At 50.7% G+C, this 16,695-nt stretch overlaps 6 protein-coding genes across 6 annotated transcripts; 4 read left to right on the forward strand and 2 right to left on the reverse strand.

Annotated features, from left to right (window-relative positions):
- Positions 1-505: 505 nt before the first annotated feature.
- On the forward strand, positions 506-4,349 carry N7529_005156 (uncharacterized protein; the record flags this gene model as incomplete). The annotated part of the gene is made up of 3 exons (XM_057240683.1): positions 506-656; positions 725-3,360; positions 3,414-4,349. The coding sequence occupies 3 exons, from the start codon at positions 506-508 to the stop codon at positions 4,347-4,349; spliced, it is 3,723 nt and encodes a 1,240-aa protein (XP_057099978.1).
- A 1,264-nt stretch (positions 4,350-5,613) lies between these two features.
- On the reverse strand, positions 5,614-6,190 carry N7529_005157 (U6 snRNA-associated Sm-like protein LSm7; the record flags this gene model as incomplete). The annotated part of the gene is given in 4 exon segments (XM_057240684.1): positions 5,614-5,741; positions 5,797-5,868; positions 5,996-6,116; positions 6,128-6,190. 4 exon segments carry the CDS (start codon positions 6,188-6,190, stop codon positions 5,614-5,616), a joined length of 384 nt encoding a protein of 127 aa, XP_057099979.1.
- Positions 6,191-7,283: 1,093 nt separating this feature from the next.
- On the forward strand, positions 7,284-9,132 carry N7529_005158 (Zn(II)2Cys6 transcription factor domain-containing protein; the record flags this gene model as incomplete). The annotated part of the gene is made up of 2 exons (XM_057240685.1): positions 7,284-7,887; positions 7,946-9,132. The coding sequence occupies 2 exons, from the start codon at positions 7,284-7,286 to the stop codon at positions 9,130-9,132; spliced, it is 1,791 nt and encodes a 596-aa protein (XP_057099980.1).
- Positions 9,133-10,083: 951 nt separating this feature from the next.
- Positions 10,084-11,143, forward strand: N7529_005159 (intradiol ring-cleavage dioxygenase; the record flags this gene model as incomplete). The annotated part of the gene is made up of 2 exons (XM_057240686.1): positions 10,084-10,802; positions 10,873-11,143. 2 exons carry the CDS (start codon positions 10,084-10,086, stop codon positions 11,141-11,143), a joined length of 990 nt encoding a protein of 329 aa, XP_057099981.1.
- Positions 11,144-11,507: 364 nt separating this feature from the next.
- Positions 11,508-13,095, forward strand: N7529_005160 (fasciclin domain-containing protein; the record flags this gene model as incomplete). The annotated part of the gene is made up of 2 exons (XM_057240687.1): positions 11,508-12,416; positions 12,478-13,095. The coding sequence occupies 2 exons, from the start codon at positions 11,508-11,510 to the stop codon at positions 13,093-13,095; spliced, it is 1,527 nt and encodes a 508-aa protein (XP_057099982.1).
- A 285-nt stretch (positions 13,096-13,380) lies between these two features.
- On the reverse strand, positions 13,381-16,178 carry N7529_005161 (PAN-complex poly(A)-binding subunit PAN3; the record flags this gene model as incomplete). Its single annotated transcript, XM_057240688.1, has 8 exons — positions 13,381-14,405; positions 14,456-14,611; positions 14,662-14,806; positions 14,870-15,052; positions 15,438-15,535; positions 15,592-15,731; positions 15,810-15,861; positions 16,106-16,178. 8 exons carry the CDS (start codon positions 16,176-16,178, stop codon positions 13,381-13,383), a joined length of 1,872 nt encoding a protein of 623 aa, XP_057099983.1.
- Positions 16,179-16,695: the final 517 nt, after the last annotated feature.

A 16,695-nucleotide genomic window follows, 5' to 3' on the forward strand; every position in this document is an offset into this window, starting at 1 on the left:
CGGCGCACGGGCCGAAATTGTTCCGAAGTGTGTACTTCTGTATGTTGTACTGCTTGAGATTGGAGGTGGTTATGAACTTATGGTAGACATAACATTATTATTGAAAGGAAAAGTAGACAGTCTGTTTACTGTAAATGTGTCTTCTCAAGACAGCGGCCCGAGGCACCCGTCATTCACGGCAGGAGATAACGGCCACTATTGGAGTCACCGCCTTGTTCGCCGTTAATGTATACATACATTCTACTCCGTATACATCGTAGGTTTATATGTGGAACGCTGCTATGTACAGCAGGGCCATAATATAAGCATATAATTGTCTACATGAAAGCAAATAATGGTCTTACAATTATCTAAATGATCCCAAATACCGCCTAAAACACAGTGCCTTGATTCTGCCCGATAAACCACTGCCACATGTGGCCCCCTGAGCTCTGGCCCCATCTGGTTACCGCCTTCAGATCACTCTCCAAGCTTGCGGGGAGATGCCTAGAACGATAGCCTCATTATGGCTTCGGACGATGGAATTGGTCCTCGAAAGAGGCGCAAGACTAGTCCTGCAGGGACTGTGCCCTATGTGCTACGTCCCCTCTTCGCAGACGTACCTATAGCGACCGAGCATAGCTCCGACGTCTACATCACCTGTGTTGAATACTGGAGTAAGCTCTATCTTTTACCTGATGCTTGGACTGCTATTTGGGGTTTGGTCACTGACATTAATAAATAGATGAGAACTTATATATCGGAACATCTGCAGCCGAGATTCTACACTTCGTATGCCTCCCGCCAGCTTCCCCGGACGAATCCGCCGAGCCTACCTTTATACTGGCATCTCGATTACCTATTCTCTTCGCCCAGAAACCTCCAGCAGGCAGTGATCAAGAAGGTGTTCGGCAAATAGTCATTCTGTCTTCGGTAAACAAGGCATGTGTCCTTTGCAATGGAACTGTGACGTTCTACATGCTACCGGAGCTCAGCCCGGCCTTCGGAACTACCAAAGTGAATCACTGCCGCTGGATCGGTGGTTTGGATCTCAACAGGGATGCGGATTCAGAAGATGATCCGACTGTGATGATTGCCGTGCAGAACAGAATCATGCTGGTTCAGATCGGGGATGAGGCGCGACGAATCAAGAAGATCGAGTTCCCCGGTTGCTTAACTGCGGCACGACGAGGGACAATTGCATGTGCCGCGGATACCCAATCATACTCATTACTTGAGGTGGCACACCAGCAGAAGATCCCGCTCTTCCCAATATCCTCCTCAAACGAGGTCTTTGAGTCTGGTCATGTGGAAGACATGAACCCAGCACCCCCCACCCCACTCAAACGTTCGCCCTCTGCCTCTTACCCTAATTCCCCACCAAGTGATACCCCGGGGCATAGTAGGAGCACAAGCCTGAATAACTTTGTGGGAATGCTATCACCACATGCGCACGCAGCTCAGCTGGATAGATCGCCCTCGGGAACCCCAGATCCCTTCACATCGACTGGAGAGCCAAGAAGATCGAGTTCTGAGGAGCGAGATGGAAAGAGTTCGCCGAACATTCCAGAGATCCACGAACCAGACAATGAATCTCCCCCCAACGACAGCCTGAAGCCACTGCCACCCCTGCCACCAGCAACTAATCCAGGATCAAAACTACTCCAGCCTCATGTGGTGTCTCCGACACCATCAGAGTTCCTCCTAGTGACTGGAACCGAGGAGACAGAACCCGGTGTTGGAATGTTCGTCGACATGGACGGCGAAGTTGTCCGTGGTACTATCAACTTTCACCGATTCCCGAAGTCGGTTGTGATTGATACGAACAAAGATGATCAGATATACGCGCCGAGTGGAGATTCGAAGGAGGAGTTTATTATTGCCATTATCGAAGACGAAGAGGATGGAAAGCCTCGGACACGACTTGAGATACAACGTTGGGATGACGACCCAGGGGAAATTGAGCGCAATAAAAAGTGGCTAGAGATACCCTCTCCCGGAGAAGAACAGCCAACCCAAGTCGGTCTCCGCCATACACTCAGTGCCAGCCATCTCGAGCTCAATGATCTTGGGCAGCTTTTGCGAATGGTTCGCCTCAAAACACCATCACTGCCCCCACATGTGGCGACAGCAGACTCTAGGACACAGGCGTCTATCGAACATCTTCAAAAAGAGAAAGAACTGTTCGAATCACCAGACGTGACGGACTCGGAGGGATCAAAAAAGAGCGATGTCCAAAACTGGGAGGCTCAACGCGATGCAGAAGAAACAAATTTCGCACACGGACTGGGCAAGATTCAAAGCAGTCTTGTCATGTGGTCAGGATCCCAGATATGGCGTCTAGTACAGAACCCCTTGGTTATTCAGCTCGAGGACACCCTACAGCAGGCCCAGGAAACAAATGACGGCGAGCATACTGTGCTGCGTAGAGATGTTGTCCTTGATTTGCTGCTTTCGATCCAAGATACGGAGCCAAAGACCGAGTCGGAGTTCATAGGGTTAAGCTACATCAAACAAAAGGCGAGCCTTATTCTGTACGGGGACATTCTCTCCATGCAACCGAATGACCGCAGTAGCACAGCGGTCGATGACACTGAGAAAGCACTAGTGGCAGGCAACCTTGATCCCCGTTTGGCTTTGCTGTTTATTCCTCTGCTGCGGTGTGAAGTTTTGCAGGGCCCCCAAGGTGTATGGATACACGCCGGGTTAGCCACTGTCGCGGAAAAGTATCTTCGACAAGTCGACAACATAGGCATTGAATACTCTGGGTGGGATGCCTCTCGCAGTCCCATCTTAAACATGGTGAAGCGATTCCTTCTTTCCTGGCAGCAAAAAAGAGGATACGGTAGCATCACCGATGAGACATGTGTTTTGGATAGCACCGATGCCGCTCTGTTGCATCTGACCCTGGAACAAGATGCATACCTAACGCCGGATCAGCGTGCAGCGTCACCAACTCGTTCCGAGCTGAACAAACTGGTCGATAACTGGAAGGGTAATTTTGATCGAGCAGTGATGCTACTGGAGACATACAAGCGGCTTTATGTTCTATCACGTCTGTACCAGAGCCAAAAGATGTCACGGAACGTTCTCAAGACCTGGCGAAGAATTGTGGACGGGGAGACTGACGCCGGTGGTGAGGTTTCTGCAGATGGCGTGGAGACGCAGATGCGTAGGTACTTGGTCAAGATCAAGGATGTGCAGCTGGTCGAAGAATACGGTTCTTGGCTGGCTGGGCGAAACCCTGATCTGGGCATACAGGTATTTGCGGATAATGCGAGTCGAGTTAGGCTGGAACCCGCACATGTTGTTGCCTTGCTGAAGGAGCGAGCTCCCAATGCCGTCCAGGTTTATCTGGAGCATCTCGTCTTTGCCAAAAATGTGAGCCAACCTCCTTCTTCATTCAGAATTACATGACTAAACTTTAAATGCAGTACACCCAATATGCCGACGACTTGATCTCGTACTATCTAGACACCGTTCTCTCTGTGCTGGAGTCATCACCCGACGCACGCGCTTCCTTAGCCGACTCCTATTCGACCTATCGAGCCCTGCGTGCCCCCAAACCTACATACCTCAATTTTATCACCGAAAACACCCCCTCCGAGCCGTGGTGGCAATCCCGACTCCGTCTCCTGCAGCTACTAGGCGGGATCTCCAGCTCCCGATTCTCCTCCCAACCCCTCCCAACAGGAATCATTTACTCGATCCCGAACGTTCTGACCCGTATCGAGCCCTTCCAAAACGAACTCGTCTCCGAATGCATCATTCTCGACGGGCTACAAGGCCACCACGGCCCAGCCCTCCACCTTTTAACACACGGCCTAGGCGACTACGACTCCGCAATTCGTTACTGTCTCTTCGGCGGCCCACGCAGCTCTCCCTCTTCAACAGGCACACCACCAGAGCTGGCAGACTACACCCTACAAAAAACTCTCTTCCGCCACCTTCTCGAAGAATTTCTGCATATCCAAGACTTATCCGATCGCATTGAGCGCACGAGCGATCTCCTGGCCCGCTTCGCAGCCTGGTTCGATGTCCGCGAAGTCCTCGACCTAGTACCGGAAGATTGGAGTGTTGATATTCTCGGAGGCTTCTTCGTGCACGTCTTTCGCACACTAGTCTCGCAGACTCGCGAGACGCGCATTGAACGTGCGCTTAGCGCCGGTTTAAATCTGCGCATCGGTACTGAGTATATCGATGGCATGGAGAAGGCTGGGCCTTGGGTGGAGGAAGCCGATGGGGTGAGGCGATTGAAAGATACCCAAACTCGGGAATCCCGACAGGTTGATGGCGCTGAGGACTCTGACTCTGAGTTTGGAGATACAGTGGGGCCTACGTTTGGGGAAGTGGGCCGGGTAGATCACTGATCGGAATGTACAACATATTGAGTACGCAATCGCAGTCTGTGGTTAATGTTCTTCTGTTTTGGATCTATTATACCTATGGAGTTTTCAACCGGACAAGGTTCTTGTAGGTTGACTTTTTTTTGTAGCCAGAACATGTATCTGGGCACTGATAGACCGAGTCCTGGGCTGGTCGCAAGACCGTCGATGATTCTGCCTCATCAGGTGACTCGGGGAGGGGGTAGTCCACAAGGATCATGTACAGGTATCTAGTTTTTTCTCCTTCGTGCCAATGAATGGTATCTTTTCCCACTTGCTTGAGCTGTGGTTGGCCGAATCACGTAGACCAATAGTTGATGAGTCATCTTGCGGCTCTTCCACACAACTAGCCGATGGCGTAAGTTGTCCGGACTTTTTTCAACGGGCCAGCCAATGGACTTGCAAATCGTTTGCGTTCACTCATCTTTAAATCCTTTTGATCAAAGAAGGGAAAGGACGCTGACCCTTGCTTAATGATGGAGAGATTGTAGAGCACTGAACCACAAGTGAGAGGAAACTGAATCTTGCTCAGTGATGCAGAGGTTTTAGAGCATTGAAACTGAAGTGAGAGAACGCTGAATCTTGCTTAGTGATGCAGAGGTTGTAGAGTAATGAAATTGAAGTGGGAGAACGCTGAACCTTGCTCAGTGATGCAGAGGTTGTAGAGCACTGAAACACAAGTGAGAAGACGCTGGATTTTGGTCAGTGATGAAGAAGTTATATAAGGAGAAGGTTGTCGAAAGAAGAAGTTGTCGAAGGCAAGGACTGAAACAAGAAGGGAAAGAGCGCTCAATCTTGCTTAGTTGTCAAGATATCGTAAAAGGCAAGCACTGAAATATACACCAGGAGGGAAACGGCGCCTAGTTTTGGTTAATGATTAAGAAGTCGCAAAAGGTAAGCACTGAAACGGGAAGGTAAAACACCAAGCGCGACCTTTGGGATGTCTTCATAAGTTCATATTAAACTACATCCATTCCTAGGCAATGTGGGATCAATGATATTTTAGATTATATTTTTTGGTTTTGATAGCCCCCAAATCTCCGCTTCGGAGACAGAACCGTAGTCCCACGATCCAAGTCGCAGAAAAAGAAAAGAAGTTATGTAAACCATGCGTTTCGTTCCCTTCGTAGCTACTGATGAGCGTATGTTCCGGTGCACAAAAGCCATTCGGGACATTAGTCTAGTGAAGCTCCAGGCCTGTGGAGTGACATGGGAGCCCGAATTGAAGATAATATGCCAGGAGGAGCTTTTACTCCTCTGCTTGCAAGAAGGGGTTGGGGATCTCCTCGCTGCCGTCTGCGGGGGAGATCAGAACAATCAGGGTGCCTCGGGCGACGATCAGGCCCATTGACCGGGTGGTCTTGTTGCCCTCGTCATCTGGGATGATTCATTAGAAATGGAATTAAGTTCAGAGGTGAGATTGGGTGCTTACCACGCATGGTCTCCTTGACATCGTCCAGGACCAGGTTCATCAGCTGGTCGTATCCCTTGAGGATTCCGGTAACTGTTGGAGTTAGCGTGGTTCTTAGTTCATGTAGTCGTATCAGACATCAGACAGCAAGATAGAGATAGAGATAGACGGAAAAGAAAAGAAAAGAATCAACTAAAAGAAAGAGTCAAGTTACACATACCCTCACGACCACCATTGAACTTCACTTGGACCTCCTTGTCCATGTACTTGTTCAGATCCAAGATGTTCTCCTTCTTGGGCTTCTCCTGTGCACCGCCACCACCGCCACTTTTCTGCTGGCCCTGGCCATTACGGCCGCCTCGTTGGCCCCCCGACCACGATCACCACCTCCGCGGAACGAGCCTCGTTCAGACATATGAAATAATGAGGGATTTTCTTGCAAGAAGAAAAAGAAATTAAAAGCAAAATGGGCAGTTCCGATAATCCGGGAACTCTGGTTGTGTAGATAGGTGTACGTACAACGTAGACGGTGAGCGGGCGCTATGAGGGATTTTTAGGTGGGAGAGTCAGTCCGCCTTGTATTGGGATTACATTGGTACACTGGTAAATTTGCTTCGGAGCAGGGTGAGGGATCCCGCTCGGAGGTATTTTACAACATCGTTACGCGTATCTTGAATTTCGTGTGTGTACAGTCACAACAACTAACTACAATATGTAGTGAGATAGAGCTCTACATGCTCCGAACATTCCAGCTCCTTACTGATACTTGTAGTCTGATCCTGAAATGCGGGCTAAATGCTTATCTTTTTCCGGAGTTGTATACAATGTTTCAGCCTGGTAACAATAACGGGGCTAATGAACTTCCACTCAAATGGACTGGGGCTTCAGGCATCAGCATAACCATCAAATGGGGTCCTCCACAAGGCTCAAGGCTTGATTTTGATGATCGGCAGGAGCAATGACCCATTAGATATATGATTTTGAATTTGCCTCGATTGTTTTGCATTACGCAGCTTGCAACCTTGCAAGGCTGTACAACGTGAAGACGTACACCCTTTGTAAGCGTTATCTGCCAGCGGAATCCTCCGGCGGGACTCCGCTGTACCTAAGTAGATGTACTTAAGCTATGTACTTAGGAGTCCCCTCCACTAACAGGGTCGTAATCGGAATTTCTGGAACATAATTGTCTATTAGAGATAGGAGTGATATTCCAACTCGGAAATATTAATTAATGGAATTTCCATCAGTTCCGGGGCCCGCGGACTGGCGGCAGCCACAAGATCACGTTTTTCCTCTCCACTCCCGCTGTTCCGTCCAAAAGATAAACGCCCCTACTCCCTCCCTACTCTTCCTGCTTATGTTGTGTCGTTCGCTTAGAATTTACCTGCCGGTTCATCTCCGCGCACTTATTCTCCGCGCTTTGATCTGACACTCTTTGGCGGTCTACTTTACTACATTCCTCTCTCCAAGATCCTCACATCCCAGATTCCTATCGCCCCAATTCCACCATGGAATCTCACGCACCGGAGCCGTCCAACAAACGGCCCCGGTCTCCCACCGATCAGCAGATGTCTTCGAAAATCCCCAAAACCCATTCGAACCACCTGCAAATCAACTACCTCGCGCGCCAATATCCAGACAACCTCCCGCTGGTGTCTGTCGATGATACTATGCCCGCGATCGTTCATCTGCTGGGAGAATATGACGGCGTGTTACATCGCCACGAGAGCATTGCCGGGAACCTAGGCGCATGTCCGCTGGGCCCGATCTTGATCAAGCGTTTCGAGCGTCTGTTCGATGGTCCACCAAAGGTGTTGAAATCACATGGTAAAGATGGGCCCACTGTGACATGGCTGGACGTGGTCGAATTCGCAAAGAGCAAGCCGGAACAATTCAATTTGGAGAAGTCGCGCAATGGCGTCCGTGTCTGCCAGTTCTATACTAAGCAGTGTCGCGTGGAGATCAGCGAGGAGGACTTCGTTTTGATTGCTTCTGGTATGCCCCAGAAGATGATCCCCCCACAGCCGATCATTGAAGATGAGGAGAAGGAGCTTGGCGCGCTAGAGATTCTCGAGAAGAACTTGCAGCATATTACTCAGATGGCGGATCAAGGTAGGCGGTTTTGGCTATCGATATTAGTCTGGAGGTGTTCACTAATGTTCGCTTTTAGTCTCTGCTCGGGCTAGACAACTCAATCATCGTCTGAAGAACCGCCGCAATGCAATCGTTACCCGGCGAGAGAACGATGCTACTCTACATGCGCAATCTCGATCTGCCACCGACATCTGGCGCGATGCCAATGGTCATGGTCCTGTCAACGGCCACGGCTCATCGCATGCTTCTCCGTCGGGGTTTGTCGCTGTCAACGCTCATCGCCCCGAGGGTGAGCACACCGAGGAGAACCCCAACCCTCTATCATCCCAATTCATGTTCTCGCACTCCAACACCGACAACGTCACCATGATCAACGGCCAGTCGATCAAAGGTGCCTCACCAACCACTCGCGCGGACCTTATGAAGAGATTCTTCACAACCGCAGACCGTCATGCTCGTGCTGGCTACGAGGACATCACAGCCCCAGTCAACCCCCAACCCCTGCCTCGGCCTCGAGGTTCCGACCCAGCAGAATACAGCCTGTACAATCCAACAACAGCAACCCCCGTCGCAATCCCAAACACCCCTTCCTCCCTCCTCCCACCCCCAAAATCAACCCCGCAAGAAAAAGATGACGGCGGCCCCTTCAAGCTCGAAATGATAGCCCACATGGAAGAGCTCCAACGCGGCGAGCGCGTCCTCCCACCCTGCGACCGCTGCCGCCGCCTACACATGGACTGTCTGAAGAACCTCACCGCTTGCGTCGGCTGCACCAAGAAACACGCCAAGTGTTCCTGGCGCGACGTCAAAGAAGACGAAATCACAGCCATGCGCGCCGGAACCTCAACAGCAACAACCTACGATCAAGAGCCAACTATCACCCCACCCCGATTCCTCGGATCCGGTCCCCTCCCTCCCATCTCCGCAGAGCGCGAGCATCGCAGAGACTACGAGGAACCATACTATCCGCGCCGCGAATCCGCCCCCTCGGCTCCAAACCCCGCCCCCTCCGCCGTTCCCATGGAACTCCCCTCAAGCGAGAACTCGCCCCGCCGCGCTATCAGCGAAACAGAAGGCCGCCCCCGTGCGCCTGTCCGGTCAGACCGTCCGAACGATGAAGACCCGGACGCGAATCAGCGCCTCATGCAGGCTATTCTCGATACGGTGGATCATCATACCCGTGTCGCTGCTGCTGTGCAGGAGAAGGAGCGCGGAACGGAGCGCGAGGGGGGGTCCTTCGGCTCCGAGTGCGCCTGCTTTTGACAAGGAGAGGGAGCGGGAAAGAGAACGGGATCGAGAACGCGAGCGTGAGCGTGAGGCGGATCGGGACCGAGACCGTCGCTTGGTGCAGGCGTAGGCTTGAGTTTGGGATTGCTTTTGTACTTTTTTTTTTTTTTTTCTATTTTTCCTTTTTGTTAATATTGTTTGGCGAATTGGTTGGAGGGGGAGTAGTGCTATATATCCCTGAATGCAATTAGCGATGACTATTCTTTTGATTAAGCATTTTTATGTAGATACAGTATATCGTGGATGTAAACGTGTAAACATGGTGGTTGTACCCGATCTATATATTTCTACCATGTGTATAGGGCCTGTCTACCATATCGATGAACACAAGTACAACCACTACCTAGGTATCTTTCGAGTCGCATTTTGACAATATACAAAGCTTCAATTAGAACCAGAACATATTACTTATTATTACACTAGACGCTAGAACTATACACTATAATAGATGTAACTACTCCAGGGCTGCTTAGTGAAAGATGACCAATTCCCTCATTCCGCCCTCCGATCCCCCACCGGATATATTTTCTCCCTTCTTCGTTCTACTCATTCTATATTATTGTATAACCTTGTCTAATATAATTCCGTTATTCCGTGTTCAACATTCAGCTCCCTACTATGTACTCGAACACTCAAATGGCAATTCCGACGGAGCGGGGACCTTTGCGGGGTGAAGAAAAAACAAAAAGATGATTTCGTTTGCAGCGAATATGATTGATTGAAGTTGACTCGGAGTGGGTATTCAGAGGTCGACCCATTGGGGAAGTTCATAACCCAACTGCCGGTTGCTATCCGAAACAGAAGTCCATGATATAATGATATAACATCGTACAAACCCCAGAATTAGACTCCATATTGTATTTAGCGTTAGCTACACATTCTCCCTTTACACCAAGTCACAAGCGTCACACACACCACCCACCCACCATGGACCCCTCAAAAATCACCCTCCCTCCAATGAAAGACCAAACCGTCGAAAATATAACCTCAAACACAATAGCCATCAACTCTCTCTGCCAAGACGAGCGCATGAAATACGTCCTAGAGCGCCTAGTAACCCATCTGCACGACTTCGCCCGCGAAACCCGCCTCAGCAGCGCAGAATGGATGACCGGCCTGCGCTTCCTCACAGAAGTAGGCCAAATAAGCTCAGACGTCCGACAAGAATTCATCCTCCTCTCCGATGTGCTGGGCCTCTCAATCCTCGTCGACTCAATCGACCACCCCAAGCCGAAAGGCTCAACAGAAGGCACAGTCCTGGGCCCGTTCCACACGCACGACGCGGAGGAAATGGCGGCCGGCGAGGCAATGTCACATGATCCTGCCGGCGAGCCGCTGTTGGTTGTTTGCTCACTGAAGGATTTGGAGGGGCGTCCTGTGCAGGACGTTAAAATTGATATCTGGGAGACGGATTCCTCGGGACATTATGATGTGCAGTATGCTGGGCGGGAGGGGCCTGACGGACGCTGTATTATGCGGTCTGATGAGAACGGCGAGTTTTGGTTTAAGGCCATTACGCCGGTGCCCTATCCTATTCCGCATGATGGGCCTGTTGGGCGGTTGTTGGAGAAGTTGCATCGGCATCCGTATCGGCCTTCGCATATGCATTTCATGTTTGAGAAGGAGGGGTATGATCATTTGATCACGTATGTTTCGTTCTTTTATTCTGTCTTTGGGGTGGACATTGGAATTGGAATTTGCTAACTTGATTGACAGTGCTCTGTACCTCCGCAATGATCCCTACGAGACCTCTGACGCTGTCTTTGGTGTCAAGGAATCGCTGGTTGTCGATATCGGCAAGGCTGGTCCTGAGATCGCGAAAAAATACAATGTTCCCGAGGGCCATGCGCTGCTCACCTATGACTTTGTACTTGTGTCCGACGAGGAGACGAGCAAGCTGCGCGCGCACAACTCGAAGGTTGCGCTTGACAAACTTGGTCGGAAGGTCAAGATCGTCAATGGGCTGCCTGTTCCGGATCTGGACTAGATCTCACTGCAGGAATTACTTAGTGTATGTTTGACAATGAAAATCACAGCTGTTTCTTTTTCTTGTTTTCACAATTATCTTGTACGAGTTGCGCAACCAGATCCTATCGTTCCATGTCTGCATTTCTTTTCTGGCCTTAATCGAAACTTGTAACACGGTATATACCGCCGCAATTGGTGAACTGGTGATTACCTGCGCGGCACTGATGGACGATCGAGGATTGATCAGTTTCTATTAAGACCATTTGAAGTGTCCCAAGTCAAACTTGGTACGACGGACGATCATACAGGACAGACGATGGCTATATATGGAAATCTTTATCAATGGATGCATTTGCATTCAGCGTTTCCCTATCGAGTTCACTATGCGTTCCACTCATCTACTATTTGCTGTGGTGTCATTGGCCTCTGCACTGGTTATTCCAGATGAGGATATGGTAGCGGAGATTCGTTCTCAGGGTCAATTGATTGTTGATCATCGGGGTGGAGGGGGTACTCACGATGAAGGCATCGATGCGGACTCGTGGTGGGCGATGGTAGATACTCTGAAGGGTGGCCAGTCTAGCCGGGGACTTTTCGAAGGTGAACAAGACTGGGGAAGAGGAGATTGGCCAGGGGAAGGTCGTGATCATCACCATGAACACTGGCCTGGCGAAGGACACCATCACAGACATGGCGAATTCCCTGGCGAGGGTCACCACCACCACCACCATCACCATCACCACCACGGGGACTGCCCTGACGATGACAATGGCGGCAGAGGTTCCCATGGCCACCGTCCCCCTTTCCATCCAGGCCACGGAGACTGGCCCGGCCAAGACGACAGACCATGCCCAAGACCCCCAAACCGAGACCAGAAACCACCACACCGAATCCACCGCCCAACAAACCCCTGCCCAGGATCGCAATGCCACCTCGACAAAACAATCTTGGAGATTATCCAAGAAAACGAACGCACATCACGTCTAGCCGAGCTCATCGCCTCCGACAAAGACCTCATCACCCTCCTCACAAAAGGAAACCACACAATCTTCGCCCCAACAAACCAAGCCCTAGCCCACCTGGACGAAATACCGCAAAAGCTCATCGCAAGCTTCCTGCGATACCACATCGTGCCCGACCGACTCCCCATCCACGAAATAGCGAACCATGCAACCCTCGCAACGCACCTGACTTCCCCATCCCTAGGAGCTAACCTTACGCAGCGGATCCGGGTGCACGATGTCGACGGAGTAGTTCTTAACGGGCGGAGTGCAGTGATAGAAGCAGACACAGTGAGCAGTCCCAATCCAGCATCACAGAATCAAACATTAACCTTCCCTTCCTTGGTACAAGATAACGAAGACGGGAATAATCCACTTAATAGACAGCGCGCTCGTGCCGCCACCAGCGACGCTCGCCCTGATATCGCCATGCAGCACGTTCATGCAAGCGCTCGCGATATCACAAATGACAGAGCACTTCGATTCAGCGCGGCGGGGTGGAGGGACGACGTTCGTTCCTACGAATGCGGCGTTTCGGCAACTTGGGGAGCCGGCCAATGAATTTTTGTTTTCGGAAGAGGGGAGGGAGTGTCTTGCTTTGTTGATGGGGTATCATGTTGTTGTTAATGCGACGCTTTATCCGGATGTGGTTTATACGAGGGAGGGGAAGGTTAGGGGGTTGGTTGGGAAGGAGCGGGAGGGGGAGATGGGGCATGCTGTTGTTAGGATGGAGACTGTTTCGGGGAGGGAGGTCAGGGTTGATGTGAAGAGGGGGCAGATGCGGGTTGATGGGTTTGGGAGGGTTGTTGGGGAGTTGGTGGCGAGAGATGGGTCGGTGATTGTTTTGGACAGGGTTTTGGTTCCGCCGAAGAAGGTTAAGGGTGAGGTTGAAGATGGGGAAGTGATGGTTGAGGAGCTGGTTGAGAGGTTGAAGTGTGGCCGTGAGGGTCGTGGTCGTGGTGAGCTTTGATGTAGGGAGTGACTGGATGATACGTAGTCTACGACTACAGGAAAAGGGCAATTTGAAAATTTCATTCTTATGTTTGTATCTCCATGAGATGCGCACGATGGCGAACATGGTTGCTAGCGAAATGAAAAAGATATAACCTTGACAATAGGTAACCTCCGATAGAATAACATCATCTAGGTGGCAATTGACCAGGATCCATAGATCTGTGCAACTAGGTGGTTAAAAGTGCAAGCAACCAGAAAAGAGCATGAAAAACAGCTATGTGCGTAGTGAAGTGTTCACTCGCTAGTGCATGCGTCGAGGAGGCTTCAATAGCGCCTGGAAGCAAGATTCAAGCGCCTTTTTCACTTCCTTGTAGCTGACGATGAAACAGCTCTGCTCATCACGGCTGATCAAAGTGATCTTCTCGTCACTTCCAGCATCGAGCTTGTTGAGACAAGTCAGCACATGGCCAAGATCGACGGAGGGATCGCCTTGGGCGTCCACCTGGTGGAAAACAAAGTCGCGGAAGAGCTTCAGGAAGTAGCGCTCGCCGGTCTCGGCCCAGCGGGGGTCGAGTTCATATTCAGGGCGCTCATTGACGAAGCTGAGCTTGGACATCAGGCGCACGAGCCTTGCATTTTCTAACTCACGGCAGAGATCGGAAGTAAGCTGATCATCCATGTGAAGGGCCGAATCAAAAGTTGACATCAGCTGTGCTGAGATGCCAGTAATGAAAAGGTCAATGGTGTGGTCAACATCCGTCTCGCATGATTTCAAAAGCCAAACAACACAGTTCTGCAACTGTGGACTGTAGTTGCGGGTGAAAACCTCCATATGCGCGGCAGGGTTGTGCTGGATAGGCGAGTTGACGCCCAGAGTGAGGATCAATTGGCCGAAGTGGACAAGATCTTGTCGCTGGAGGTCCCGAATGCTTCGCTGGGTGTCAAATTGCACCACGTCAAGTACAGCACAGGCATTGATGCGAAGACGATTCCTGCCCGTGATTAGAACCTTGCTTGCCTCGAGAACCCGGGCGGCAAGGCCATTGGAGTGAATCGCCTGGAGGCCATTGGAAATCTGAGTCATGTAGCCCCAGAGAACCTGCTCAGGGATAGGAGCATTGCTGCGAGCCTGGAAGCGATTACCAGTACCCAGATGCTGCTCTGCAAGTGTCTTGGACAAGGGGTGGTAGTCGGTAACAAAGATCAAAGAACTGTCCTGGAAGCTGCGGCTGGTGAAGGCGTCGTGAATAGTCACTACGCTGGCGCTGCAGACGTTCTTCCAAGCTTGAACAGAACGGATAGCCTTTTCATTGGTCAGGCGGAAACCTAGAGTTGTAAGTTTAGAGTCGGTGGATACGAAACCAGCGTTGCCATACCTTCAAGTCGGCGAAGAGCATAATAGTTGCCATCCTTGCTGGACTGGGCCTTGTAAATCCAGCTTGGGTAGCCGAAGATCATAGCATTCTTCTGGTGACTAAGATCCAGTGGGACAAGAGAATGGAAATAGTCGACTTGGGCAGGGAGTTGAGTGTCTAAATGCTGTCAGCGCTAGCACAACTGTTCTGATGAAGGTTTTTCATACTAGGAAGGGTTTGAAGAGTAGCCGCAGACTTCTTCTGCAAGTCTTCGCGGATATCGTTAGGAAGGAAAAGACCATGCACATTGCGCTGATAGCCCAAAAGATTCTGGCTGTGAGGGCCAATGGGAGCATAAAGATGGTACTGGACCTATAAAGCCGTCAGAGAGTCAATCAAAGCGGCCAAAAGAGTTTCCGTCAAATATCAGCGTACCGGTTGCTGGAATCCAGTCTGGCTGGCAAAGAAAGCGCCTCCCATCGCAGCAGTAGGGTCGTGGGAATAAGGGTTGCCAGATACAGGAACAGAGCCAGGAGTCATAGGAGTGGAGGTGGTCACAAAAGGATCAAATGCACTCGAAGGGGTGATTCCTCCATTGCCATTGCCCTGGAGAGGATTCTGTTCATCGAAGTCAGCAGAAGTTCTTCCATTAGAGACATGACCCCATATGCGGTGGAACAAATCGCTGCAATCGCTGACTGTTTCGTCACTGCAGGGGCACGGGAGGGCAGTGTGCTTGGGTGGGTCATCTTGATATTCTCTCAAATCAGGCAAGCTGCGACTCTTTTGCAGGTAATACACCGTGCTCGCAACTGGAACCATCCTCGTATCCGTAGAGGCATCCATCTTCGTGACTGCAAGCCGATGGGGAGTTTGGCAAATTTTGCAGACGTGCATTGATGAAATGGCCAGAGAGGGGGGTGAAAGGGAGAACAAGAAGAGCTCGAAGAGCTCGAAGAGACGAGACTACCAAGAACGCATGGGGAGGGCAGGAACAACTAACCACGTGCTCAAAGCCCCGAGGCACAAATTCCTGAACATCAGCTACCGCCCAATCTTGGACTGCTTCTGACCGCCCTGTTGGTGTACTTGTGTTTGATCCTTTCATGTGTCAGTGGGTATATTCACAATACTCAACACACTACCCAAGCACTTACGCGCTGAGATTCGGGGTTGGAATGGAGCTGCATTGGCAGCTTTTGGAGAAATGGCGGTCGATTTCTTGGGTGCGGATACACCATTGCCAGACATCAATGATGGAGTGAAACTGGGTGAGTCTACGTTGAATCGCTTCTTGCTATCAAACGAAAAATACTCCGTTAGCAATCTTTGCCCAGATCTCACCCAAAGACCAAATATGCATTGTAGTACTCACCTGTCCGCTTGGTTTGCAGTTAGCTTCGACGGATCATGATTGAAAGCGCAGCCTGGATAATCCAAATTAGCTTCAACATCGATTACCATGATCATTATCCGCCAATACCTTTGTCTTCATAGCGGCAACGCCCATATATGGTCACATTGCGGCACAGTGTGTCTTTCGCGTTCTCTGTCAAGTGAGCCATTGTTGTCAGCAATGTTTGTCCCAAACCGGGCTTTTACCTCCGTTTGCTTGGAGCGAATGCGATGGGATAGTGAGAGAAATGCTTTCCGGTCTCGATTTGAACTCACCACGGCTCTTCATTTTTGGCGATCCTGTCGTGCGACGAGCATCCTCGAGTGGAGGCTTTCCGGCAGATGCCATGATGTATGGCTGATACCCACTTGACGGTGCGGATCAGCGCAAAGGTATCCCCATTGAAACCGGACTCGGTATGGTACAAAGAAAGCTGTTGAGAGGAAACCGCATTCCCCTGCTTCGGCGGGATATCTTGAAGGTGTCAACGGTTCACGTGGTTGGCGATCAGCGGCGGGTCAATCGCGGGAGAGCCCACGGAGGTCGGGTGGTATCTCAGCCTATAACAATAGCAGGCATAAATGAAGGGCACCTAGGTAAGGATAAGACCAAAGTCCTCTCGCATCCCAAGCAATGATTGCGACACAACTGATGAGATGAAGACGCGGGGCGGATGAACCTCGAACGAGCGAAGGGGGATATGCGCACGGACCAGGCGGTCAGGACAATGAGCTACTGTGGCCAGCTTTAGCTTCAACGTCGTTCTATCCATCAGTTTGACTACCTGCCAATGCTAGCGAATATTTTCTTTGGCATTGCTCATGTATTTTAATCTTTGTTGAATATCATCCTTTTCCTGAGTTTA

The sequence above is a fragment of the Penicillium soppii genome, assembly GCF_028829465.1.
Source record: "Penicillium soppii strain IBT 18220 chromosome Unknown utg000004l, whole genome shotgun sequence".
Classification (NCBI taxonomy): domain Eukaryota; kingdom Fungi; phylum Ascomycota; class Eurotiomycetes; order Eurotiales; family Aspergillaceae; genus Penicillium; species Penicillium soppii.